General features: G+C 41.4%; 1 protein-coding gene across 1 annotated transcript in view; it reads right to left on the reverse strand.

The window, feature by feature from the left end:
• Nucleotides 1–27,591, reverse strand: part of THSD7B (thrombospondin type 1 domain containing 7B) — a 271,583-nt gene that overhangs the window by 103,933 nt on the left and 140,059 nt on the right. Inside the window, exon 12 of the mRNA XM_030454359.1 lies at nt 1,703–1,897. Within this exon, the coding sequence (XP_030310219.1) occupies nt 1,703–1,897 (195 nt within the window). The remainder of the gene's footprint in view (nt 1–1,702; nt 1,898–27,591) is intronic.

The following is a 27,591-nucleotide window of genomic DNA, read 5'->3' on the forward strand; positions in this document are numbered from 1 at the left end:
AAGACTTTTGACCAGCTCTAATTCTCATGAAATTTTATTCAGGAAGGGCAGCACTAATCTCATCAACTTCTCCTTCTGAACATAGTCAAGCCCAGGCTTATTTCTGATTCTGTCCTCCCTCACTTCTTGCTGTGGGGTTGTGCTATCCCCAGCCCAGCACCACCTGGGACATCTACTTCATGTTCACCCCTTTCTTTTCAGGACATCTGTGATGGAAAGGGGCTGAGACCAAGAGTTCCTTCCCAGTGGGAGGAAGGGATCCCAGCAAAATGGTGTAAGAGAGTTTGGTGGTGTTGGGTCCCAAATGCAGGTCACAAATGTGAGGAGACAAGACATCAAAACCTGAACATCAGGTCCACTCAGTTGAATGGGCCTATGAGTAAAAAAGGGAAGAGGTGGGACCACTCTATTTAGTAACTCACATGGACTCTCATAAATAAAAATCAGATTTAAAACTACCTGGAAGGAAGTGTTCACTCAATTCTTCCATATTTTCTATAAGATTAGGCACCAATTATTCTGATAGAGATAGCAGATTTCTACTCCAACAAATATCCAGGCATTGATGTAGGGAATATTTTAAAACACTCTTCATCAGAAGCAAGGGAACACTGTATAATAATGATTGTCACATAAAAAAGAAGTATTCATCCTTTAATGAGCCATACTGACAAACAGCAGCTTGAAGTCATAATGAAGCCTTGTATACTGGAATTGTTAGCTGGTAAAAACTTGGATCATTCCAGCAGTAACAAATTGAATAACAAGACAGCCAAACAGCCAGGTGCAAGTGAGTAAAAAAGAAAGAAGCAGTGGTAGCCACCACACTTTGCTGCCATTCAGTCCCCAGGCATTACCACAGCAGATATTTTTATAGCAATATTAGCATTTTACTCCATAGTAGAAGTCTTTGAAGTTTCACCTCTATTAATGGAGCAAACTCAAGCCAGCTACACCACAGCTCTCAGAGCATGGAAATATGAAAAGATCTAAGTGTGTAGGATAACAATAACAGTAAATGTCTTGTAAACCTGTTGAAAACAGTATAATTCATTTTTATTTAATTTAGCTAGGCATGTAGGGGGAAGACAAGTCCTCACAAAACAAGCAGTTGCAAACTATTAATGTTATAGAGTTTTAAAGCTCTTCAGTTTGTTCAGCATTCAAATACCATAATAAACCACGACAGCACATTCGATAGGCTGCTCCATGAAATGGTTTGAACTAGAGTGTTTAATGAATATATATAAAAGATCAAACAGAACTGTTTTAATGATAGTTTTTTCTTTATTCATGGTGTTAATTTTCCCTGTTGAAACACTGAATACTGCTGAGCACAAAACTCCCAGTTTTAAACATCATCCAGATTTCAATGGTGTGAAAGAGAAAAATCAAACTGATTTTTATTCTTATATAGAGATTTGCTTCATGCTTCCCAGATTAATAGGTCAGATAAACTTGCACGAGGCAGTCACAGTTTTATTCAACTTGTGTCTAAAAATGTCTTTCCACCACTGAGTTTTGTTCTCATAGCAAAACGTGTGTGCATAAAGCAGACAATTATCAATATCAGACCAAAAATCAGTTACAGATGATCCCTGTTCTGTCTGGATTCTCCCCAAGCCCCAACGTGAGTCCACCAACAGTTGAGAGGCATAACTCACAAATCTCCCCATCAGATAAATATTATAAAAAATTATACCTGTGAGTGACCGTCTCCTGCTTCTAGTTGATCCACAACCAGATGAGCACGCTGTAAATTTAGACCAGGGGGTGAATGTGCAGTCATCTTTGCAGGGAATGAGACAGTCCTGTACAAGAGGTGGCATAGCTCCTGCCCACCGCACGCAGTCACCAACATCAGCGGAGTCGTTGTGCTCTGAGAGACACGTAACAGCTGAAAAGGAAAGGCACAGAAAGCTGGGTATTCTTATATATATATTGTGTTCTTCTCCACGCAGTCAGGACTCGTGTTCTGTGTGAGATTCACTCTCTTGGGTTAATAGGATGAAGCTGATTTATTCTTAGGTCATTATTCCCGCGGCACTCAAAGATGTACTGGGAGTTTCACAAAACCAGAAAGACATGTTCTTATTTGAGCAGAGAATTATCTAAATGATGTTATAAATTCAATATTCTCAAGGAGGCAGGCATTTTAAGGGTTGGAGTAACAGTTTAAGCAATGACACATTTGTCCTGGTTTGGACCAGGATAAAGGTGGTTTTCTGTTTCTGTACTTTTGCTTTTAGCTAAGTCTCTCTGAAATTAACAGCAAGTTTCTCAGACAGTGTGTGTGCTTCTAGGATTGATAACACTTGATGTTTATAGTTACTGCTAGAGACTGGTATGCAGGCCAAGGACACTGCTCAGCTCTGCATGAAAACATTTTACTGTCCAGGAGGACACAGAGGCCCCACCTGAGCCCTCCTTTAGGGAGGAACAGACAAGATAGATGCCAGAATTGACCAAACAGAGTATTCCATCCCATATACGTCACACTCAGTATAAACTTGAGGCATCACGAGGGCCGAGCCAGATCTTTTCCGGATCTTTTCCTGCTTCCCTTCCTTCACCCGGCATCCTGGAAGGATCCTGTCTGTTCATCTGCCTGTGGTCCTGATCCGTGCCAGCCCATATCTGTGTGTTCCTGCCTCCGGTTCCCGACTGCTGCCGACTCCAGGAGTCCAGCCTGGACTTTCCCAGGGCTGCCCTACAGCCTCGGTGGTGACGTGAGAGTTATTGGGGGAAAGGGGGAGGAATGTGGTTTCCATTTTCCTGTATATTTGTATATATTTAGTAATTTTTCCCTATTTACCATTACTGTTTCATTAAAGTTGTGTAGTTTAGTTTCCAACTCATAAGTCTCTCTCCCTTATTCTCTCTCCTTTCTTCATTGAGGGGAGAGAGAGATTAAAGAGAGCGTCTGTTATTCGGTTTAATTGCCGGGTCAGTGTTAAACCGTGACAGATTTATTGGCGCCCAACGTGGGGCCCGAGCTAATTGGCTCGAGTCCAGTTTAAATTTTGACTAAATTGCCTGAACAGTTTGAATTCCAACTCCAGTGAAAGAATGGCTTTCATGAGCTGGAATCAGACCTTGTTCTTTGGAAATTTCACAGGGTTGGAAATTAAACCAATCATGCCGTACCTTTGGAATTTAGGGAATGTGATGTGTATTTTTGCAGCTGGAATGAGTGCTAATATGTGGCTTTCCTATCGTAAGAGACGCTTAAGGACCATCGTTGCAATATGGTCCTCAATATTGATGTATATCATGGTGTATGGTGCAGTGATGTTTCATAGAAGGATTAAGAACTTTGTTCGTAATTATGTTTTCAGAGTTCTTTTGAGGAAACATACCACCCTTGGGCTGAGTTCAGTGGATTCTTGTCTAAATGGCATTATGATTGTTATAGGTTTGTGCCTCCTGATTTTTGGTGTTCAGGTGTTCATGTGCTACTATATATTGGTGAGGAATAAGACAACTACAACTAGGGGAACGAGCTTGCCTCGTAAAGAGAGCACCCCCACTCCTGCCTCTGCAGCCGCTTTTCGCCCCCCCTCACGCAAGGGCACAACTCAGATAAGGCCGGCCAGCATCGCCAGTGTTTCTGCTACAGCTCCAGTTGCTGTGTCTACTCCCACAGACACTGCTGCTGCTCAGAAAGCAAGCCCTGCTGCTGCTACTGCTGCAGATGCCTCAGCCTCTCCCCCTCAGCCCACACAGTTACTTGTTGACCCTGTAACTAGGAAAAAAGGAAAACAAGGGAAATCAGAAGCGAGCCTTAACCCTTCCAAGTCTGAACAAGATGACCAGGTGATAGAGGAAATAGAGGATACTGCCTCTCCTCGTAGAGCAGCTAGTGCAGAGTCAGATGAGGACTCAGACTCAGAATCTGCTCAGCCCTATTCCATGAGAGACTTGCGTACTCTGAGAAAAGACTACAGCCGTTTTACAGGTGAACCACTCCTCTCTTGGTTATTCCGATGCTGGAATGATGGGGCTGCTACCATAACATTAACTCAGAAGGAAGCCAGGCAGTTGGGCCCTGTAGCCAAAGATGCAGCTATTGATCGGGCATTTGGGGAAAAGGCTGGAACTACTAGCCTGTGGAAACGACTCTTGTCAGCTGTCAGGGAGAGATATCCCTATAAAGAGGCAATAGATTGCCCCAAGGTCAAAGCAGCCACACTTGGAAAAGCTATCAGGTATCTGGAAGAATTGGTTGTACGAGAAGTGATCTATAATGATGATGACATTGAAGACCCTTATCACGTACCATGTCCTAAACCTATGTTGCAAAGGTTTGTGCATGCTGCACCATCACCTTTTAACCATACTCTATCAGTACTGCTATGGGTTCCTGCAGAAGTGGATACAACTGTGGGTGATGTGATTAAAACTGCACGAGAGTGTGAAGAGGCTGTCACAGCCCCTCATCGGGCCTGGGTCTCAGCTATCAAGAGAGCATCTGAGAAACTGCATTCACCCCTTTTTCCTCAGACAGACGGAGGACGCCCCATTGCCACCATTAAGAGGAGACGCCCTCCTATGAGACAGAATCGAGGGAAACAGAATATCCCAAGAGGAATTCTATGGGCACTCCTGTGTGAGTGTGGAGAGGACATGACAAAGTGGGACAAGAAACCTACTGCTGACCTACAGGACCGAGTGATTAAGTTGATGAGTAAGCCGAAGGCAAAAGGAGGTCCTTCTAAAAAGATGGCTGCTCAAATCTCCAGTGTGGAGCTACCCAATCCAAATATGCTGGTGACTCAAGATCCCTGCACATCAGGTGTGAGTACTGGGGATGCAAGCTCCAGTAATGCACCTACTGCCAATGCTGTATGTGCTCAAGCTTAGAGGTGCCCTGCCTCTAGCCAGGTGGAGGAGAGGGACAACCGAATCTATTGGATTGTGTGGATTCGATGGCCTGGCACATTAGAGCCACAAAAGTATAAAGCCTTGGTGGACACTGGTGCACAGTGCACCCTAATGCCATCGAATCAGAAAGGCACAGACTCCGTCACTATTTCTGGAGTGACGGGAGGATCTAAAGAACTGACTATTGTGAAGGCTGATGTGAGCCTCACTGGAATAAAGTGGCATAAACACCCAATAGTGACTGGTCCAGATGCTCCGTGCATCCTTGGCATAGACTACCTCAAGGGAGGTGATTTTGAGGACCCGAAAGGGTACCGCTGGTCCTTTGGTACTGCAGCTATTAAGACTGAGAATGCAGAATGGCTGCATACTTTGTTTGGCCTTTCAGATAAATCCTTTGTAGTGGGATTGCTGAGGACTACAAACCAGCGTCTGCCAACTGCTACTTCAGTAGTGCATCGTAGACAATATCGTGTCAACAGAGATGCTGTGGTCCCCATTCACAAGCTGATCCGGCAATTAGAGAGCCAAGGAGTGATCAGCAAGACTCATTCACCCTTCAACAGTCCTGTATGGCCAGTGAAAAAGCCAAATGGAGAGTGGAGGCTGACAGTGGACTATCGTGCCCTGAATGAGGTTACACCACCACTAAGTGCTGCTGTGCCGGACATGCTAGAACTTCAGTATGAGCTGGAGTCAAAGGCAGCCAAGTGGTATGCTACCATTGACATTGCTAATGCATTTTTTGCTATTCCTATAGCACCAGAATGCAGAGCACAGTTTGCCTTCACCTGGAGAGGTGTCCAGTACACTTGGAATCGACTGCCCCAGGGGTGGAAACACAGTCCTACCATCTGCCATGGACTGATCCATGACACCTTGGAAAAGGGTGGAGCTCCAGAACATTTACAGTACATCGATGACATTATTGTGTGGGGTGACTCAGCAAAGGAAGTCTACGAGAAAGGTAAGAAGATAATTGAAATCCTCCTAGAGGCTGGTTTTGCTATTAAAAGGAGCAAGGTTAAGGGACCTGCACAAGAGATACAGTTTCTGGGAGTTAAGTGGCAAGATGGACGTCGCCACATCCCAATGGACGTGATTAACAAAATAACTGCTATGGCCCCACCAACTACCAAAAAGGAAACTCAGTCCTTCTTAGGAACTGTTGGTTTCTGGAGAATGCATATTCCTTTATATAATCAGATTGTGAAACCTCTCTATGAGGTTACTCGGAAGAAGAAAGACTTTAAATGGGGCTCAGAACAACAAGCTGCTTTTGAGAATATTAAACAGGAGATTGTACAGGCAATGGCCCTTGGACCAATTCGAACAGGGCCAGACATCAAAAATGTGCTTTACACCGGAGATGGAGGTGATGGTCCTTCATGGAGCCTCTGGCAGAAAGCTCCAGGAGAGACTCGAGGCCGACCTCTAGGATTTTGGGGTCGAAACTACAAAGGCTCCGAAGCCAACTACACAGCTGCTGAAAAAGAGATACTGGCCGCATACGAAGGAGTCAGAGCTGCTTCAGAAGTGATTGGTACTGAAGCACAGCTCCTCCTAGTGCCACGATTACCTGTACTGGGTTTTATGTACACAGGTAGAGAATCTTCCCATCATGCTACCGATGCTACCTGGAGTAAATGGATTGCTTTAATCTCACAGAGAGCTAGGATAGGAAGACTCAATCGTCCAGGAATTGTAGAAGCAATAACACATTGGCCAGAAGGCAAACACTTTGGAATGCCACCAGGAAAAGTGGTAAAACGGGCTGAAGAAGCCCCACCATACGACCAACTACCAGAGAGTGAGAAACAATATGCTCTTTTCACTGATGGATCCTGTCGTCTGGTAGGAGGCCATCGAAGGTGGAAAGCTGCTGTATGGAATCCTACACGACTAGTTGCAAAAACAGATGAAGGAGATGGTGAATCAAGTCAATTTGCAGAGGTAAAAGCTATCCAATTGGCTTTGGACATTGCTGAACAAGAAAAGTGGCCAAGACTTTATCTCTATACTGACTCATGGATGGTAGCAAATGCCTTATGGGGTTGGTTAAAGCAGTGGAAGCAAAACAACTGGCAACGTAGAGATAAACCTATCTGGGCTGCTGAACTCTGGAAAGACATTGCTGCTAGGTTAGAGAAACTTGATGTAAAAGTGCGTCACGTAGATGCCCATGTACCTTTGTATCGAGCTACTGAGGAACATCGAAACAACCAACGAGCAGATGAGGCTGCTCAAGTGTTCCAAATAGATCTGGACTGGGACCATAAAGGTGAACTGTTTTTGGCCAAATGGGCCCACAATGCTTCAGGTCATCAAGGCAGGGATGGAACATATCGATGGGCTCGTGACCGAGGGGTGGATTTATCTTTGGACTCTATTTCGCAGGTTATCCACGATTGTGACATATGTGCTGCAATTAAGCAAGCTAAAAGGTTGAAACCTCTATGGTATGAAGGGAGATGGTCAAAATATAGGTATGGGGAGGCCTGGCAAATCGACTACATCACACTGCCTCAAACTCGCCAGGGTAAGCGCTATGTGCTTACAATGGTGGAGGCAAGTACAGGATGGCTGGAAACATATCCTGTGCCTCATGCCACAGCCCGGAACACCATTCTGGGCCTAGAGAAACAAGTGTTGTGGAGACATGGTACACCAGAGAGAATTGAGTCAGATAATGGAACTCATTTCAAAAATAGTCTCATAAATAACTGGGCCAAAGAACATGGTATTGAGTGGATATACCATATCCCCTATCATGCACCAGCCTCAGGTAAAATTGAAAGGTATAATGGTCTGTTAAAAACTACCTTAAAAGCAATGGGTGGTGGAACTTTCAAAAACTGGGACAAGCACTTGGCAAAAGCCACCTGGTTAGTTAATACCAGGGGTTCCATCAATCGAGCTGGTCCTGCTCAGTCAGATCTTCTACACACAGTAGATGGGGACAAAGTGCCTGTGGTGCATGAAAAGAATCTGCTAGGGAAAACAGTTTGGATTTATCCTGCCTCGGGCAAAGGTAAACCCATTCGTGGGGTTGCTTTCGCTCAAGGGCCTGGACACACTTGGTGGGTGATGATGAAAGATGGAGAAGTACAATGTGTACCACAAGGGAATCTAACACTAGGTGAGAATTCCTAATTTCTGCTTGTCTAGTTTAATCAGTAATGCATAGACTCTTTGGGAGTCATGAACTTGTATCCCACCATAACTACTGTTATGTGAACTGTTGCATAAACTAACAGTATTCTATGAGTGTTTTTCAGGATGATTTTGTGGTGATGAAACCAGAACTAGGTTCATCGGCTGGCATCCAGTAACTTCCTTGAAATTATCATCTGCAACCTGCAACTTGTGGACCATGGACATGAACTGTGAAGACTGGTCCTTCTTTTGAGAATTTGCTACAATAGATGAACATTCTGCAATTGTAGACTGAATTACTTAGTGAATTTTAGCACAGAGATAATAATAATTTGTGTATAATATGTTTAAGGATAAGGGATAGTAATGATTGGAGCATGACGCAAATGGTATGGAATAAGGGGTGGAATGTCCTGGTTTGGACCAGGATAAAGGTGGTTTTCTGTTTCTGTACTTTTGCTTTTAGCTAAGTCTCTCTGAAATTAACAGCAAGTTTCTCAGACAGTGTGTGTGCTTCTAGGATTGATAACACTTGATGTTTATAGTTACTGCTAGAGACTGGTATGCAGGCCAAGGACACTGCTCAGCTCTGCATGAAAACATTTTACTGTCCAGGAGGACACAGAGGCCCCACCTGAGCCCTCCTTTAGGGAGGAACAGACAAGATAGATGCCAGAATTGACCAAACAGAGTATTCCATCCCATATACGTCACACTCAGTATAAACTTGAGGCATCACGAGGGCCGAGCCAGATCTTTTCCGGATCTTTTCCTGCTTCCCTTCCTTCACCCGGCATCCTGGAAGGATCCTGTCTGTTCATCTGCCTGTGGTCCTGATCCGTGCCAGCCCATATCTGTGTGTTCCTGCCTCCGGTTCCCGACTGCTGCCGACTCCAGGAGTCCAGCCTGGACTTTCCCAGGGCTGCCCTACAGCCTCGGTGGTGACGTGAGAGTTATTGGGGGAAAGGGGGGAGGAATGTGGTTTCCATTTTCCTGTATATTTGTATATATTTAGTAATTTTTCCCTATTTACCATTACTGTTTCATTAAAGTTGTGTAGTTTAGTTTCCAACTCATAAGTCTCTCTCCCTTATTCTCTCTCCTTTCTTCATTGAGGGGAGAGAGAGATTAAAGAGAGCGTCTGTTATTCGGTTTAATTGCCGGGTCAGTGTTAAACCGTGACACACATTGTATGACCAAACAAGAAAAGATGTAACACTGTGGCAACACCCCATAAAACTATTTGGTCAAGGCCAGGGTTCCAAAGCTGTGGTGTATACACTACCTATGGAACTGAAAGTGGAAAGAAAATAAAAAGGAAAAAAAAAAACACAAGAAAGCTTCCTTCTCTCAGACTATCTATTCCATACTCCATATGCAGGGAAGAACTGTCTTAGCAGCTTTCCCACACAGAGTGCTGAACATCTGCTCTGCCTGTGCAGCAGATGCTGCAGCTCAATGCTCCTTGCAGCAAGGTGCAAACACCAGGGCTGCCCCTTCCAAACAGAGTTCACTCAACACAGTGGTGCCCCTTGTGCTCTCCCACCATCTGAAGCTTTGCATAAATGGAGATATTTAGGAGAAAGGGCACAAGCCTTCAGCCTGAGGCTGTGACAGAAAGGGGTTGCAGCTACTGCAGCTTACCAGAAGCTCGCTTTTTATAGTGGTGATAACTTGCTGCAAGAGCACTACTGAATGGATCCATTAATAGAAAAAATAAAGTACAACCAAAAGAAAGAAGTGCTCTGTAGGTCACAGCCAAGGACAGTGTCACCCTGCTGAGGTCCATCCAGCATGAAGCCCCTTGGCAGGTGGGCAGAGCAGAGCCCCAGCACACACTGAGCTTCACCTTCACACACAGCACCGCCAAGGCTGCAGCTCCTGTTCACGTGTGACACATTTCACTGGGCTCCTGCCCAAAGCTCTACCAGGTCTCCAAGACTGGGCCATGACAAGAGGAAATGAAAGGCACCAGGCTGGGGTGGGGCTGAGGTCTCTGGATTTGGACATAGACACCTTTGGGGCCAGGCAAGAGTCAAAAAGGCTTTGCTGGAGGACTTAGATGCACTGATTTCCCTCCAGTTTTATTTTAGGCCACTACTCTTTTCCTTCAAACACTGTCTTTTTTTTTTTTTACTGTAATGATTAATTTTTAGGGTAGATAATGGCACTCCATAGCCATGACAGGGTTTGGTGATCAGGTAGTGAGGTGGATCAGGAACTGGTTGAAAGGAAGGAGTCAGAGAGTTGTAGTCAATGGGGCAGAATCTGGTTGGAGGTGTGTGACTAGTGGAGTCCCTCAGGGGTCGGTACTGGGACCAGTGTTGTTCAATATCTTCATCAACGACTTGGATGAGGGTATAGAGTGTACCCTCAGCAAGTTTGCTGATGACACTAAGCTGGGAGGAGTGGCTGACACACCGGAAGGCCGTGCGGCCATTCAGAGAGACTTAGACAGGCTAGAGAGTTGGGCAGAGAGAAACATGATGAAGTTCAACAAGGGGAAGTGTAGAGTTTTGCATTTGGGGAAGAACAACACGATGTCCCAGTATAGGTTGGGGGCTGACCTGCTGGAGAGCAGTGTAGGTGAAAGAGACCTGGGGGTCCTGGTGGACAAGAGGATGACCATGAGCCAGCAATGTGCCCTTGTGGCCAAGAAGGCCAATGGCATCCTGGGGTGCATTAGGAAGGGTGTGGTTAGTAGGTCAAGAGAGGTTCTCCTCCCCCTCTATTCTGCATTGGTGAGGCCACACCTGGAGTATTGTGTCCAGTTCTGGGCCCCTCAGTTCAAGAAGGACAGGGAAGTGCTTGAAAGAGTCCAGCGCAGAGCTACGAAGATGATTAAGGGAGTGGAACATCTCCCTTATGAGGAAAGGCTGAGGGAGCTGGGTCTCTTTAGTTTGGAGAAAAGGAGACTGAGGGGTGACCTCATCAATGTTTTCAAATATGTAAGGAGCGAGTGTCAGGGAGATGGAGTTAGGCTTTTCTCAGTGATTACCAGTGATAGGACAAGGGGTAATGGGTGTAAATTGGAGCATAGGAGGTTCAAGTTGAATATTCGAAAAAATTTTTTTACTGTAAGGGTGACAGAGCCCTGGAACAGGCTGCCCAGGGAGGTTGTGGAGTCTCCTTCACTGGAGACATTCAAAACCCGCTTGGACACGTTCCTGCGCGATGTACTCTAGGTGGCCCTGCTCTGGCAGGGGGGGTTGGACTAGATGATCTTTCGAGGTCCCTTCCAACCCCTAGGATTCTATGATTCTATGATTCTATGATTCTATGACAGAGAAAAATATTAATGTATAAGTCTGAGTCACAGGAAGCCTAGAATAAAACTTGCTAAAATTTCAGTGAATTAATAATAAGTAATTATAATCAATAAAAATAGCCTGCACAATGTGGAGTCTTTAATTTCATTAATAATAATTCTCACAAAATCTCCAAAATTATAGGGTATTTATATCCTACATTGTAGGTTGACCAAAGCAAAGTCAGGTCATGACTTGATTAAAGCCATAAAGTCAAGGACAGAATTAGGAATTGAATTTGGTCCTGAGAGTTTAGTCATGTTGGGCTCTCTGATTTCAGGCAAGTCCACACATTGTATCATAAAGCTACAGAAGACAACATTATTTAATCAAGACTTTATTAGATTTTATTACTGAACTTTCATAATCTGTGATATTATTTTATGGAGACTACTAAATATTTCAGGTTTTTGAGGCTGTTTTTTTCCTTGTTGCCAGTACTTAATGTAACTAGGAGTGCAGGATGAAAGAGGGGAAAATAACTCTGTTTTCTTTCAGTTAAAGGATTTACTGGGGTGGGACTTCACAATAAGTAAATTATGATTTTTGTTTTTTAACTACAGTAGTGTATGTGTGCAAGGGATGGGCTGGCAACCACCTGGAAAGAAAAAAAATTCTTATTAAAATGTAATCAGATTTCTAAGGGAAAAAAAAATATCAGTATTTTGAAGAGCGGGTAAAAGGCAAGCTATTGTTAAATGGCTCTTTAGACTCCAGTGACAGTAAATCAGCATATTAATAACTATCTCTAAGGTGCTGATCCTTGCCTTTTACTTTCAGTCCTTGTGACCCTTCTGATCTCTCACCTCTGGCAGGCAGAAACCCAGAGACATTCCCCTTCTCAATTACGGGAGTGCAAGGACAGAGGTCACCCCTCTGCAAGGGACAACGGGGTAATTGCCCTCTTCAGGAAGGTTAAACAAGTAATAGACTCTGGTGCCCAAGGTCTGTGTATCCTCATTGCCTTCAGCAAGGACATCAAAATTTGGCAACAGAAGCAAAATAAAGGCAAGAGTATCCAAACCATCTCCTCAGCATCGCTACAGCCGCTCAAGTCTGCAGGGAGGTGAAGAATATCCTGCACTGACACCCCCACAGAGCAGCATTTGCATTGGCATAATAAACCATCAAGTTCCAGTCTTTACTGCTAGCTGACAGAAGACCATCATTCATTCCTGACATTTATTAATGGCAACACCACTGATGGAACTTATAAATATCGATGTTAAACCAGACACTCCGTGCTCGAATGGGTTATTATCTAATGACCCAATTTTCTGCACAAATGTCCCTAATTTTAAGCATGCAAATAATTGACTGAGTTGGCTGAGCCTATTTAGATGCTAAAAGTGATGGATATATAAGCACATAAGAGATCAGGGCTAATATTGGAAAAGAAACGTAGAGCTTGAAAAAATTAGTGGCAATAGTAAGAACGGGTGGAGGAAAGTTAAATTAAAACAACAAATAATATAATGGATCATACATGTGTAAGCATGGAAACGGGGTGAAAAGAGGAAAATAAAATGGATAGTGTAGTTAAGAGACATAGGACCTCAAAGAGAAGGATCTCTTGCGAGGCAGTAAAGGACAGGCAGGTGGTTAAAAACACTTCAGAAATTTTAATAAGTGCAGATCTTGGTAACTCAATCTGGGCATTTCTGATCCAGCAATGAAGCCTCAGTGCCAGCCAGGGGAGAAGGCAGCAGCCAAAGAGCCTTAAAGTAGGTTGTCAAGAGCTGAGGATCCATCTGTTCAATCTAGATATAAGTGACAGGACAGGAGGCAATGGCCTCAAGTTGTGCCAGGGGAGGTTTAGATTGAATGTTAGGAAGAATTTCTTCAGTGAAAGGCTTATCAGGCATTGGAACAGGCTGCCCAGGGTAGTGGTTGAATCACCATCCCTAGAGGTATTTAAGGAGTCATACAGACATTAGAGATATGGCTTAGTTAAGGTCCTGTCAGTGTTTGGTTGACAACAGATGGACTCAGTGACCTTGAAGGTCTTTTCCAGCCCAGGTAATTCTGTGATTCTGCATACCCAAAACGCTTCTTTTGATGCCTAAAACACTACCTAAGGCACAAACATTCACCTCTCCTGGAGTTTTGCACTTAACAGTGCCAACAGTTTTATTGTTAAGCTGGTAGGCCCAGATAAGCAGCTCTTTGGTGACCCAACCAGCATCTGTGTCACTTTGCTGGGACATCCAACACTCCTTGGGTTTCACACACAAAATAAATGCCATCCATGAACCTCTGGTGCCTGTACACACTAAAACCCCACACCTCCTCAGGCTGGGATAAATCCATGTCATGCATTTCAGTCATATTAGGAGGGAATAATATGCACTGAGGAGTCTCCAGACATTTTCAATGATGATGCCAATGAATGACTTCTTAAGTTTGAAACAAGTTGTCTTCAAAAGCCTCAGCTTAATGGGCCTGATCTTTACAGAATGTCAGTCATAAGAAATGGCTGCTATATGCTTAAGATGAGCAGCATGAGTGACTAGAAATATTAAATAACAAAATAATTTTTAAAAAGCCCATTGAGGTATTTGAATGGATGGAGACCAGCTAGCCAGGAAGCAGCAGAGCTGATGGATCCACTCCAGGGGTTTGTTCAGGAACAAGCCACCTTATTTCTGCCCACTGCAAACTTATTTCCCAGTTAAGCTAGCTTTAACTTTTAAGAGAAAACTATTTTCAAACACAGCCAGTTCTGGAAAAAAAGAATGAAACGAATTTGTGTTTAGTGGACCTTCAGGAAAGTAAGCAAAATTGTTTATTCTCTGTGGCTTTAAACTACTGATTGGTTTGGCTCACTTATAGTTTATGTTACATAATAAAATATTTCCCTGTAATCCCTCAGTTCTGTCACAATGGTTTTAAATAAACTCATGCAACAAAGCCATTTTGCTATGTCAACATCTCTTCCTAAGTGGGATACCACTGGAGGGGAAATGCAGTCCATTTTCATCCCTATGCACTGAGAAAAAAAAAATAAATGAAAAAACCCCACAGAATAACAGTAAATCACTCCAAGTCATAATGTGTGATTTCTCCCATCTCTGTAGCATGTAAAATGCACCCAAACATATGAATAGAAACAGCTAATACCAGGACAGTGCCAGATAAAGGGTTTCAAATGATAATATTGATTCCCACAAATAGGGGGAATGCAGGATTTCCTTCTGAACTCCTCCTATTCCTTCTTATTACCACCAGTCAATGCCACCAAACTGGAATTAAACACTCAGGGCCAAGCTGGAGGCTGACAATTTAATTCTGTTGATATTAAGCAACAGTGGGCACACCAAAAATAAAAAAGTACTCCTCCTGTAACAATAAAACCAAGATCATTAAATAGAAATGTAACTAAGGTTTCAAATGCTAAAAGGGAATACTTTTTTTTTTTTTCTTTTTTTCCTCCAGGGAAGGGCTGGAACTGTGTAACAGCCATCCCTTAAAGTGCCAACAGAAGTTTGCAATTGGCACAAGCAATGAAAATAGCTGCAGATGCAACTGCTTTGCTTCAAGGCATAAGTCAAGTGTTAAATGTACAGCTTGAGGAAGAAATTTCCCTTTTTGCTGGTACAGGGACATGTCAGGATACTGAACAAGGACTGCTAACAGGTTATTCAGTACAACAGCCTCTGTCTTTTGGTTTTCTCTTTACACCCACAGGAGTGTGTTTGTCTGCCATCATCTTACCATATGGCAGGCAGAAGCATATGGAAGTTATATTCTTTAACTCCATTTATCTTACAATAAAATAAATAGCAGATGTTTCTTCTATAAACTTTTACATGGTGAGATCAAATGTTTGGATGCTGTCAAATTGCAGAGCCATTGGAAGGATCCTCAGGTGATGTTAAATCACCACCCAAGAATGTGAGCATCAAACTGGGGTAACTCAGCTGCTCCCAGTCAGCTCCTGCCTGACTTAGGAGCACTACAGATGGGCCTAACAAAAGGAGTGTCCTGAGAAAGAAATATTCCAGCCATAGCATTGTATTCAGTAAAGCAAGATAACAGAAATATAGTTCCTCTGAAGTAAAAAACCAATTACAGACAGCCTTGGTAATCATATTCATTTACCAAACTTATAATCAATTCTCCTTCAAAAATACATTTCAATAGCTTGCAAAGGGTGAAAAGCTGAAGAGTGAGAATATCATCTGCAGACCAGCAAAATTATATTGTACCATGGCACTTCAATTTGGGAAAGCTGAATTAGTGGTTTCAAAACTCTGGAATTAAATGTCATTAGAACATCTCAAAACAATGACTGATAATTCCAGGAAGGTACACTCAGGCCAAACACTAAAATGAAAGCTATGCAGCCATGTAAACCAAATGGCTGGACTTAATGCAGAAACAACAGGATAATCTATGAGGCTAGACAAGAGGTCTGATTCCCAAGAGGTGTATACAAAACGATGTAATAATCTTCTCTGGCTTCAGATCCTAAAAATGTGTGAAAAATCAAAGCTGGCATGTAAAGTCAAAGGAATTATTTTAATATAACTGCTTAGCTTCTTATTGCTCAGAAAAATTCTCATTTTGTATTGCATAATCATTCTCATTATGCCAATAAAACAAAATAACATATAATTTTTTACACACTCTGCTAATCATGAGTGAAAAAGGAGTTCAGGGATAATACATTAGAAAAAAAAGAACAAAATATCTTCAAGCATCCAGACTTGCTGACTATAAGTAGTCTCATAACTCACGATGACCTCATTTATTCTCTGTATTGATACTTACAAGTTTCTCCAAAATCCCATGTGGAATATTTATGTTATTCTTGGCATGTTAATGCAACCCCTAATTATAGGAGACCTGAAGCAGACCTACTAGAAGACATAATATATGGCTCAGCTGAGACTCAGGTTTAAGTCTAAGGTTCTGATTCTAGAAGGACATAAATACAACCTCATCACTGTGACAGCCCCCTTTGGATGCAGCAGCACTCCCTGCAATGAGTTTGTCCCAAGTCTAGACTTACAGAAGAAAATCAAAATTACCACTAAAAATAATCTGAGGAAACGAACAAACAATGCAAGGAAGGACATCACAGACACAAATCTAGTAAAATTACCAGGGAGAGCTGGAACAACTAGATATTCAGCAGGAAAACTGTCTCTGAGATCGGCATTTCCCTATCCTGTAATTATTAATGATATTGACAGCAGTGCTAAAGGGCTGACAAATGCCACCAAGCAAACAGAGCACTGAATAAACACCAACCCCAACCAACCTGCCTGATAAACAAGAGGAGCCTGAGATGAGGTTGGGAAGCAATAAGGGTGGTAAATATCAACTGAAAAGATAAAGGAAAGCAACTGGAATGATTTGCATGAAAGGGGTCAAGGAAGACTTGGGTAGCAAAGTTGGGTAGAGAGCATTAGCATAGGGAAGAGACAGTAATAGGGAGACATTTGGAATAGAAATAAATAGAAATAAAAGGGAATGGGAAATAAGCATGCTACTCTGTGAAGGTCCTTCTCAAGGTCCATGGTTTAGCTACTCTTTGGTTTGGTTTCTCTTTGCAGCCTTCCCACAATAAGACATATAGAGAGGGGGAAGGACAGGTTGATCCAGGCACAGAGGCTTCAGAGGGAGTCCCAGCTCCAGCTTGCAGGTGGGAAGCAACCTCCAGTGCAGCCACAGCTCTCCCCAACAGGCAGCCATCCCCCTGCCCATGTGTCTGACCCAACCACAGAGCTCCTGGTGGCTCCATGTCATTGGCAGACATCCCTGTGTCCATGTGTCTGACCCAACCACAGAGCTCCTGGTGGCTCCATGTCATTGGCAGACATCCCTGTGTCCATGTGTCTGACCCAACCACAGAGCTCCTGGTGGCTCCATGTCACTGGCACCCAACAGATGGACAGAGATACAGAGGTGTGTGCATGGCAGAGGGGCACATCCCTCCCACAAGGCTCACTCTTCATGGCTCTGAGCCTCTTGGCATACAGTGTAGAGAGAACAGGAGAACAAAGCAATCCCTCTGCAAGGGTTTACCTGTGTCCAGAGCAGCATATCCCAGTCAAATAAGAGCAGGCTGACCTATATCACTGAATGCCTTAAACTGGATTCACCTCTGTTCCATTTTAAAATAACTTCTCAGAGTACAATGTTTTACAGAGAACCATTTTGGTTGGGAAAGACCTTTAAGATCACCAAGTCCAACCATTAAGCTAGCACAGTGCCAAGACCACCACTAACCCATGTCCCTCTTTGATATTTGGGGATGAGGTTGTCAACGATATTGGTTGGGAATATATGGTTTCAACCACCCAAACAACTGAGCTCTACATGTCAAGTTTGCCAAGCTATGGGACTTGATGTTTTAATTCTTCATCTGTGAACCTAGGCTGCCCACTCTTTAAGGAGATGTAAGACAGAAATACATAGCTACAAAGCCCATTCCTCCTCCCAGCCACACTGAATGCAGAACACAGCATTGATACATTCATGTCTAGCACTATTTTCATTTTAATACAAGTGTTTTCTTTTTGTAAGTGGTTCACACTCTGCCTGGCTAGAAAGACAAAACAGTATGATTTTTTAATATTTCAATTTTAGTTTGGCCAGTGAATAACCATACTCTGAGTGTGTCTACTTCAAGCAATCAGTCTAAGGAATCTTTCACAATTGTCCCTTTTTTCCCCTAACTTTATTATAGGTTTGGAATTGCTTCTACTTTCATTTTACATTAAAAAGAAAATCAATGGAAGTGCATTAGATGATTAATGATAGAAATTATGCTTCTTCTCCTTTCAGGGAACATAACAAAATACAAAAATATGCTTCCTTCTTTTGCTCTTTCAGTGACCCTCAATTACTAAAATTACTCTAGTTCAATTTATTTGTAGCACCTATCATCAAGTTATATTTAAGATGAATTATTTATTGCACAACTCGAAAATAAAACTAAGGCATCCTGTTGCATATTCACACACCGAGACCACAGAAAATAAAGAGAATCAAACATGCCAGATAACACAAGAGAGAAAATGGGACACAACATTTACAGAATTTCTAGTAACTCAAATTAGAAAATCACTTAGGTGACTAAGAAAGCACAGACTTTCTTTTGAAAGTTCTGTTTTAGTTATATATTCACTGCCTGGTGTTTTTAATTATAATTGGATGAAATTATAATTCACAGCCTGTTATATTCCAGCTAGGTCTAGTCTTTGGTAGCACCCCTTGGTCATCTTTCACAAGAGCAGTAGAGTGCTCAGCACCACAGCCAACCTGAGGCAAACCCAACCTGAGGCAAGTCTCAGATGACAGCCCCTTAAAAATTGTCCAGTCAAATGTCCATAATAGTCTGAATTTCTTTTGGCATTGGGTTTGGTAAAAGAAAAAATCTATTTGTATCATCTTTCAGATAACTGGTGAGTAGGAAACATTGCATCATGATGTTTAGGAAAATACATTTGAAAATTCTTCCTCTGGAACACAGCAGTCTGACACTGCTCTCCATCTACTCCACATTGAAGCAGAGACACTAAATCCAGAAAACAGCACTAGTGACATATTTACAACTCCCCCAGCATTATATTTAAAGCATCAAGATCCAAGGTAACACCTAAAGATTTTAATCTACCCTTCCTCCTCTGCTCCCCACTCACCAGTTCTGGCTCTTCTGTTTGACATTCAAAATCCTTTACTGCTCTTGGCCAGTCAGGGACCAGCAATGAAGCCATTGTGGGCCTACGTGAGCCCATCAACAACTTTTCAACTCATCCTGATGCCTCCTCCTCTCACCTGTCCATTCTCCTTCTCCCCCAGTTAATTCTGTTGCTAATGCCAAACTCCCATCCTACTGGGGCATCCTCCAAGCCCCAGGGAAGGCACCACAAATCTACTTGTCCATGCATAGATCTCATTACAAAAGGGGTTATGTGCCATCCTGTTCTCCATTGGGGTGGATTCATCCCATCTTCTCCAAAATTCATGTTTGCTCACTGCCTGGTGGCACAGCTAAAATTTTTAAACAAGTTTATCTGAATTTATCCATTCAAGATACACAGATTCAGACTGGTGTGAAATAAGACCAGATTGTGGACTCCTCTATGCATTTGTATTTTTAATTAATCATGCTTTTCCAGAATTCAGATCACCATGGCATTTTACAGCATATAGACTTTTATCTTTACTGTTATCTTTACTGCAATTCAGAAAGAAGGAACATGGAAATTTGGAAACCCCTTCATCACTTTCTATATTCCACTCACAGAAAGTGCTGTTACATTTTTCTAAGTAGCAATGGACTTTGTAGATATGGTCTTGCATAAAACTTTCCACTTCAACTGTCTCTATTCTACAGAAGAGATAAGAACACTAAATGTTTTGAGGTCTGAAGTGTGGCTACTTATCTGCAGTCTAAAACTGATAAAACAACTAAATCTACTTTGACTGTAGTTAATAAAAATGCATACTCATATAATTCATTTTATCTAAATTAAGTATCTTCCAGCCATCACACAATCTCATCTATCTCAGGAGACAAAACAGAGATGCTGTACTTGCAAGTGAAGGGTCAGCACAGCCCAAGTACAGGAAAGATGCTTTTCTGAGATTAAAGTTAAAGGAGGAAGAAAGAGATGGTGAAAAAATTCCCACCTACAACCTTGAGAAATCCAATGTTTGGGGCCTTTCAGGAGATTTGCCCAGAAGGAAACTTGAGTACAAGATGTGAGTCCCAGTAAGAGCAAAGTCCCGCTAGGGTGTGTGGGAGTTCCACACATGTACACATAATGTACAAATTATACATCCAGAAAAGCTTTTTATACTTCTTCCTAGACATTCTTATGTATGGGGAGAAAGTGTTTTACAAAACCCTACCTCAGGGCATCCTTTCTTTAGCAGGAAAATAAAGAGGACGAACAAACCCAAAAATCCCAGCTTCCCCAGAAGGGCCCTGCAGTCCAGACCACATTGCTGAAGGATCTATTTTCTACATATTCTGTACAAATGACCCCAATTCCCCTAAGTAGAAGAATTGGTATTTCCCTGGGGTCATGTTAAATAGACTTTTTTGTGTGAGTGAAGGCACACCAATAGGTTTGCCTCTTAAGAATAATAAAAATAATTACACTTATCTTTCCTTATGTTTGTCATTCAGATCATTTTCATGGCTAGTACATTCCTTTTCACTCATCTTTTGAAGCTAACAGATCTGAAGGGCTATTTGCTTTCCCCTTCTATTCTCTTAAAATCAAGATAGAAGATCAGAGAACATGCAAAGGGAGATATCTTGCAGTACATTATTTTAATATTATTACCTTCTCTTCCTTTCCTAAGGGAAAAAAAAAAAAGTAGGGGTGGGGGGAACATTTCTTATTTAGCAGTTACTACTCTTAATTGAGTGAAGATTATAAGACAAACTGCATTCCTGCTTAAATAATGGGAAAACCCCAATATATTTCAACAGGAAAAGAAGAGATCCTATTGCAGTTTCTTTTCAATACCTATGAGTGAAGCTTTTGTTTGTAGGAATTTGTTTCTAAAGCAATGACACAACTCAAACACTGTAGGATTGCTCATGCATAACAGATAAAATGTTTGGAAACAAAAAGTTCTCTAATGTTATTTCTTTGCCACTGGTTCAGATCATATAATTTCTGGTTTGTTTAACAAAAAAACAAAAACAAAAAAAAACCCAAATGCAATATAAACAAATTAATGCAACTTGCATCAAAATATTGCTGGAAGATTATTAGCATTTTTAGCTATTTTTCATATGCTTCCTTCTAGCTAACCCTGGGGTAGAGCTGATTAGGATGCTATGTTACATTTTCCTATATTACATTCTTTCCAGTATAAACCAATTTAAGCTTGGCTATTGCAAAGCAACAGTTTGATTCTCATCTTATTCCCTCTCTTTTCACCTCTGAGGTTTTGTTCATCTTTGCTGGAGCTCAGAGCACTTTCTCCCACAAAACAGCTCTGTGCATGAACCTTTCTCAATGCAGAAGGTTCCTCTCAAATGTTATTACAAGATCAGACATCACACTGGAAGTGAGGAGCACTGAAAGCAGGGTAAGGTCATCTTTGGTAGTAAAATTTTACAGAAATGGTTTGCATTTAATTTTTCTTACATCTTAAAAAATATTCTTTACCAAAAAAAAAAAAAAAAAAATCCTTAGCATACCTCTCCATGCTTGTTTGAAAGTGGCTGAGCCACAACCAAGTATCTTCACCTTCCCCCTCTTGTAATCTCCTTGGTGCCCACCCACAGCATCAGTTCCTACACTCCTCTGCAGAAGCAAATCCCTGCCAGCCATGGAGGGCATCATGCAGCAGAACCTCCTGACTCAGACCTAAGGCTGCCAACACAAAAGCCCAGAGGAACATCTGACCCTTTATTTCCAGGAGAGGGAAGAAAGACAATGGAAATTATGTCCAGCATTCCCATTTCCCTTAAACCTAAGGAAGCGTAGCCAGAGGGACCTCCAAATTTTCCCAAAGTGCTTGAACTTTACAGTAAGTTATTTAGTGAATAAAAATTCAATGCAAAATCAACCCAATACTTTGAAAATCCATCAGGATTCACATCACATTGCTGTTTTGGAAGAGAAAAGTGATATCTGGAATATTAAGTGTGTATTTCAAAGAATCAATAAATATCAGCTTTTTAATTCATCAAAACCCAAAGAAAAGGGAATTTTCCATACAAATATGCTGTATTTGGGAAACCAACTCTTATTGTTGATATAATGAAAGTATAAAGCACACCACAAATTCATGTAATTTGTGTGTACGAGCAAATTTGACATTGCCTGCCCAGATAAACAGAGAACTGAGAGATTCTCTAAAATATTGCATTGGTATTTTGCCTTTTCTAGGTCACTCATTGTGTCAGACCTTTGTCTCAATTTCAATTTAAACCTTTGTCTTGTCCTGGTTGAAGACCCATGCTCCAGGGTTATATCTTATCAGTTAATTAACTTTCAGAATGGAAACACAGCAGAAATTACTGGAAACTTTTGCTCACATATATCAAAGCCAATGTCAACCAATGTGGTTCCTATGTACCTAATCCAGGAGCCTTATAGTGAAACCTCATCTTCCTTTATAGCCTGAGGCAAAAGTAGTTCTTGCACAGAAATTTGTGAAATGATGAGGTCCAGTAGAGCAATATAGTTGTTCAACAGCTTAAATGTTGGACTAGCTACTAAACATTATGCCATAAGGTTCTGGCATTACAGTATTAAACACCAAGATTTCATCTGCAGCTTTACCTTGCTCAGAACGATGCAAAAATTATTTCCCAAAAACCCTCTGTAATTTCCAATCTCTTTTTGTTGTTGTTCCCTCAAAAAAAAATCCTGAAGGTAACACTACCATTTAGTAGATCAAGGCAACACTAACAAGGAAGTATTGCAGGGAGGGTTGTAATACACCAAATCCACTGTTAAATTAATGAATAGTTTAGAATAACATATTAGAAGTGATGAAAACCATTGCTTCATGCAGGGTCTCTAAGGTCACTGCCAATGAGGAGTAAAGGAGAAGCCAAATAAGTTGGAACATTTCCATTGATACATAAGGAAGAGGGGGATCCTTGGAAGCAACTTTGATTTTTATTTTTCTGGTTGTTCACCCAACAGCCACAGATCTCATGGATGTATATTAAAAAAAAAAAAAAAATAAATCATGTAAGAGAGAATCCAGCAAGAGCCAGACTTTGCAAATAAATTTCACTGTGGTTCAAAAATGACAGCTGAAGACCCAGCAGTGCAAAGGATGAAACACAGTAGAAAAATAAAGAATTTGATGAGGATTTGGAGCCTGAGAGGATGCTGCAAGGGCTGGCAGAGCCTGGCAGCCCCTCACCCAGCCCCAGGCTCACCACCTCCCCCAGTGAGGATCAAGCCCTTGGGCTCCCAACTCCTATCTCAGAAAAATCATTTTATCTGGCACTGAAACAAGCCCAACCAAGAGGAAACTATGACCCCATCACCCAGGCTGTGTCCCAGGGGGTGGGCAGAGAAAAGCACAGGGAGAAATGGGAGAGAAGCTGGGAAAGCTGGGAGAGTTCAGCTCCTCTGAAAGGAATCACACTATAGGAACAGAGGTCAAGGATGAGTTTTATTTTGGGTTTTACCTCTGAAAAATAGGGCAGCAGTAGATCTTAGTAATAGGAGGAGAAAAATCTATACATAGCTGCAGCAGTCACCCCTGTGAAAAGGTTCAATAATATATAATGTGGCTATAGAAGAAACACCCCACAAAGGATTTTGGTTGCTGAATACACCAATCTTAACAAACAACACGTGAGCAGAAGTTTAAGCCATGTCAGGAATTAAGGCAGAAAACTTGGATCCTAAGCACAGTCCCAGCAGACAAAGCTGCAAGCACCTCACACTTTCCACTTTCCACAAAGGCATCCAGAGGTCCTTCTGGTGAGCCAGCAGCTGCTCACATCCCACCCACCCCAAGATCCATACACAGTGCCAAAGGACGTAAAGGAGAATGTAAATTTAAGAAAATTCCCCTGGAAGTGATGCTTGATGGGATTTTTTTTCTTTAGTATATAGCTTCTCCAGTGTAGGCTCTTCTTCAAACCATGGTTCAAACACCATGATAATCTTGCTACTCACTCTTTTTAACACCCACTAGGAAACTGGGCAGAATGTTTATCAGTCCCTAGGTATGAGATGCATGGGATTCTTAGGTTTTGGAGGGGTTTTGACAGGACTGAGGGTTGAAGTTGAATTGAGTCAATCAAGTGCATCACCACCCCCAAGTTATTCTCTGCACACTCTGCATATCACACAACTATTTATCAAAGTGTTAAAAACCAATACTCACTTTCAGAGGTTGATGTTCTATTAAAAAAAAAACAAAAACAAAAAACCAAAACCCATAAAAAACCCATACACAAGCACACACTAGAAATATCCTTAACCATCCATGCACAAATTTTCTCGAAACTAAATCTCCTCTAGGAGCAAATGGTCTGTGGTTCCCTTGGCAATGCAAAAGTACTAAGAAAACCTAAAGAACCTGCATTAGAAATAAACATCAGAATTTGGGATACAAACTTCAGGAAGCACTGAATCTGACTTCTCGAAGCAGGTCAGAAGTCACATAAAGATGTTTCTTCATAAGTATGAAAAAATTAACTATATTCTTCAACTGCAGAAAATCAAATCTTAAGCAGAAGCTGAAGTAACTGTCAAGAGTTTACAAAGGCTGTAACTTTTTGGAACACCTAACAAAAAAACCTAAAAACTCATTTATCCTAAAAATGTTATTGATATATTAGTAATACGACATAAAAGAACATCAAACGAAAATGAGTTCACAAATTGAAATGGATTTCTGGGAAATTTCTCTCATTACATTGTACATTTGGAATAGTTTGTAGAAACAAAAGCAAAGATGGTTTCCAGAATCCTTTAACTGAATTAAACCAAACAGCATCAGTTTCCCACATTGAGACAGTTCCTTTCTGACATTTGTTCTGCAAGAAAACTATAAATCTGGGGGGAAAAAAGGTGAGTTTCTCTCTAAAATACTCCCTTCTTCCCTAGCAGTATCCAAGGAATGGACCCCACAGAAAACACAAGGCATTTATGCTGTCTTTCCAAAAACTTGAAGACAATTTACTTGGTTATTTTATGTAGTCATCATACTTCTATCAAAATCCATACACAAAATCCATTCCTTGTAGCCTTATATACATATATACTTTATAATTTACTGCCTTCCTGCTGGGTTTTTTTTTTGAGTGCAGGGTTAAATCTATATGGTTTTATTATGAAACGTTGTCATGGAAGTTTCACTAAGGGCAGGTTTTAAAGTCAATAAAAATTCTCCTTTAGTTTCAATAAAATGCAAGAGAGCATACTGTAGATCTAGATTACTATCAGTGCTTTGATTTACTCACATTTTCAGGGTGAAGACAGGCAATTCCCATATATAACTTTATTCCAAAGCTGTGACCTTGACTTTCACCAAAAGGTCAATTGCAGGGATATTGTTTTTCAGGCAAGATGAAGGAAGAAAGGAGTCCTCACAGATAAGATAATGAACTGCCAAATGCAGCTTATGAATTACTCCTGTTTCAAACTGATGCTCTGATTTAGTATGTGTTGACAGTCAATTCAAAAATTATGACCGAGTTATTATGTAGCACAGTGGCTACTACAAAGCTTGAGTTATTTGTTTATCTCATAAAGCACGAGGTGTGTGAATCAAAGACATCCCCACAGTCTTCTCTGTAGGAATCAAAAAGTAATAGAACAATACTAAATTAAACACAGCAAAATTGGAACTTGCCAAAATGTGAAGAAAAAAAGTATTTTACACTACTATTACATGAAGATTTAAAAAAGAAAATTTTCCTCTAGCTGTTGAAAATAATAAAGAAATTCAGAAAATGGCTATTTTAACTATTAATCCACTGTCCAAAGTACTCATACAACTGTAAAAATACAGTGAAGCTTAAAAAAAAAACCAATCCCAAACCACAAGATTATCACCTGGGAGTGATGAGAATTGTGTACCCATATAAACTATACACACAGAAAATAATCTTTTTTTTTGTTTTCTCTACCCAATAAACACAGCAAGTTGCTTTCTAATAAAACCAGTAAGCACACAAAAACAAGCTGAGATTCATGATGCTTTGCAGAGATTGTTGTATTCTATGTTGTTCAATATAACAGAAGCCTATTTCACACTGCTATATAAAATTATTGTACAGAAAAGAAGAGTATGCTAGAGGTAGGGACACAGGTTATTTTTATGGTAAAAGACACAAGATTGACAGCCCTCTCCCAGAAAAAGAATGAGCTTACCTTGAGAAGAAGTGAGGAAATGTTTAACACTTTCACGTTTCAAGTACTTATTTGTCTTTCTGTCATAAATGTTTAAAATGAAATTTAATAAACTTTCCATGTCAGTTCCTGTGGTGCTCTTCAGTAACAACCCCAAACAAACACGTTACATGGGAACATGTTCCAAAATCATATTATGCTTTACCAACACAAAATCTCCACTTTAAAAAACCACTGTATAAACAACAAACAACAGTCATTTGTTTCCCATATCAAACTACTATTTTCAGAGACACAAGGAAATAAAGAAATGGGACCTGATAGTTCTCCTCCACAAAAGGCTGCCTGATGTACCTCATCCCAGCACTGCTGCAGGTGGTGCCCATTGGTGCATCTGAGCTACAGTCACTGCTCCAGCATCTTTACATCTGAGTTCTGTTAGGATGACTGAGGTTGATAAGAACAACCCTACATTTACTCAACAGTGCCTCAAAAATATGGTTGAAAATGTTCAGTCATCACATTAAAATATATATTTTTAGGGAAGTCCTGTTGTAGCCAATATTTAGAAGGTAAATTCTGGCAAAAAGTAACGTTCCAGCTCTTCTGGAAGGACACACAAATGATGGCAGCATGTTAAAATAAATTTAATAAACTAATAAATTACACATTTTTTCACTCTAAAGAATGTCTGAGCTACTGAATGCCCAGCTCATGATTTAAAGGGAAAGGAATATGAGTGCTGGTCTGGGAAAAATACCTCAAAGGAGGTGACTTCATGAGCAAGTAGGAGGACCCCATCCACACACACACTGCTCCAGCTGGTGCTGCAGGAATGCAAAAGGGCTCAGAAAGCACAGCCCATTCATGGACTGGTCTGATGGATCTGCTCTGTTGTGAGGGGAGGGACACAACTCTGCTCAGATAGACCATAAGTCATGAGGAGAACATCAGTGGGGAGGGCATGAAAAAGAATGACCATTAAATTACATGGGTAACACCAGCTGGGAGAGGCAGCTGGACTAATATGTTCATATAAATACATTTGCATTAAAGGTAAGTGAGGTGCTGTGGAAGGCTGGGCTGGTAGGGAAAAGATACTGAAGGAAGATGCAGCTCAGAAAAAAGTCAAAAACCAAAGTGAAAGCTCTCTGATTAAGGAATGGGCACAAAGATTGTTGGGTAAGACACTGTTCAAGAGGTCAGCTAAGGTCAGTCAAAAGCTATTCACTGCCCTTCAGCAATGAAAAAAAGGGGGAACTAGGTCAAAGTCCTGCAGGCTAACAGAAAAAATATGCAAAAATCAGAGTCACCCATGGACATTAAAGGTAACAAAAGATCCTTCTGCAAATGTGGTACAGACACTCCACTTTCCCACACCACCTCCCCCAAAACTGGCCCAAGTCTGCACCACCCTTCACCGAGTGGAT

This window comes from Calypte anna, chromosome 7, assembly GCF_003957555.1.
Source record: "Calypte anna isolate BGI_N300 chromosome 7, bCalAnn1_v1.p, whole genome shotgun sequence".
In the NCBI taxonomy this organism is placed as follows: Eukaryota; Metazoa; Chordata; class Aves; order Apodiformes; family Trochilidae; genus Calypte; species Calypte anna.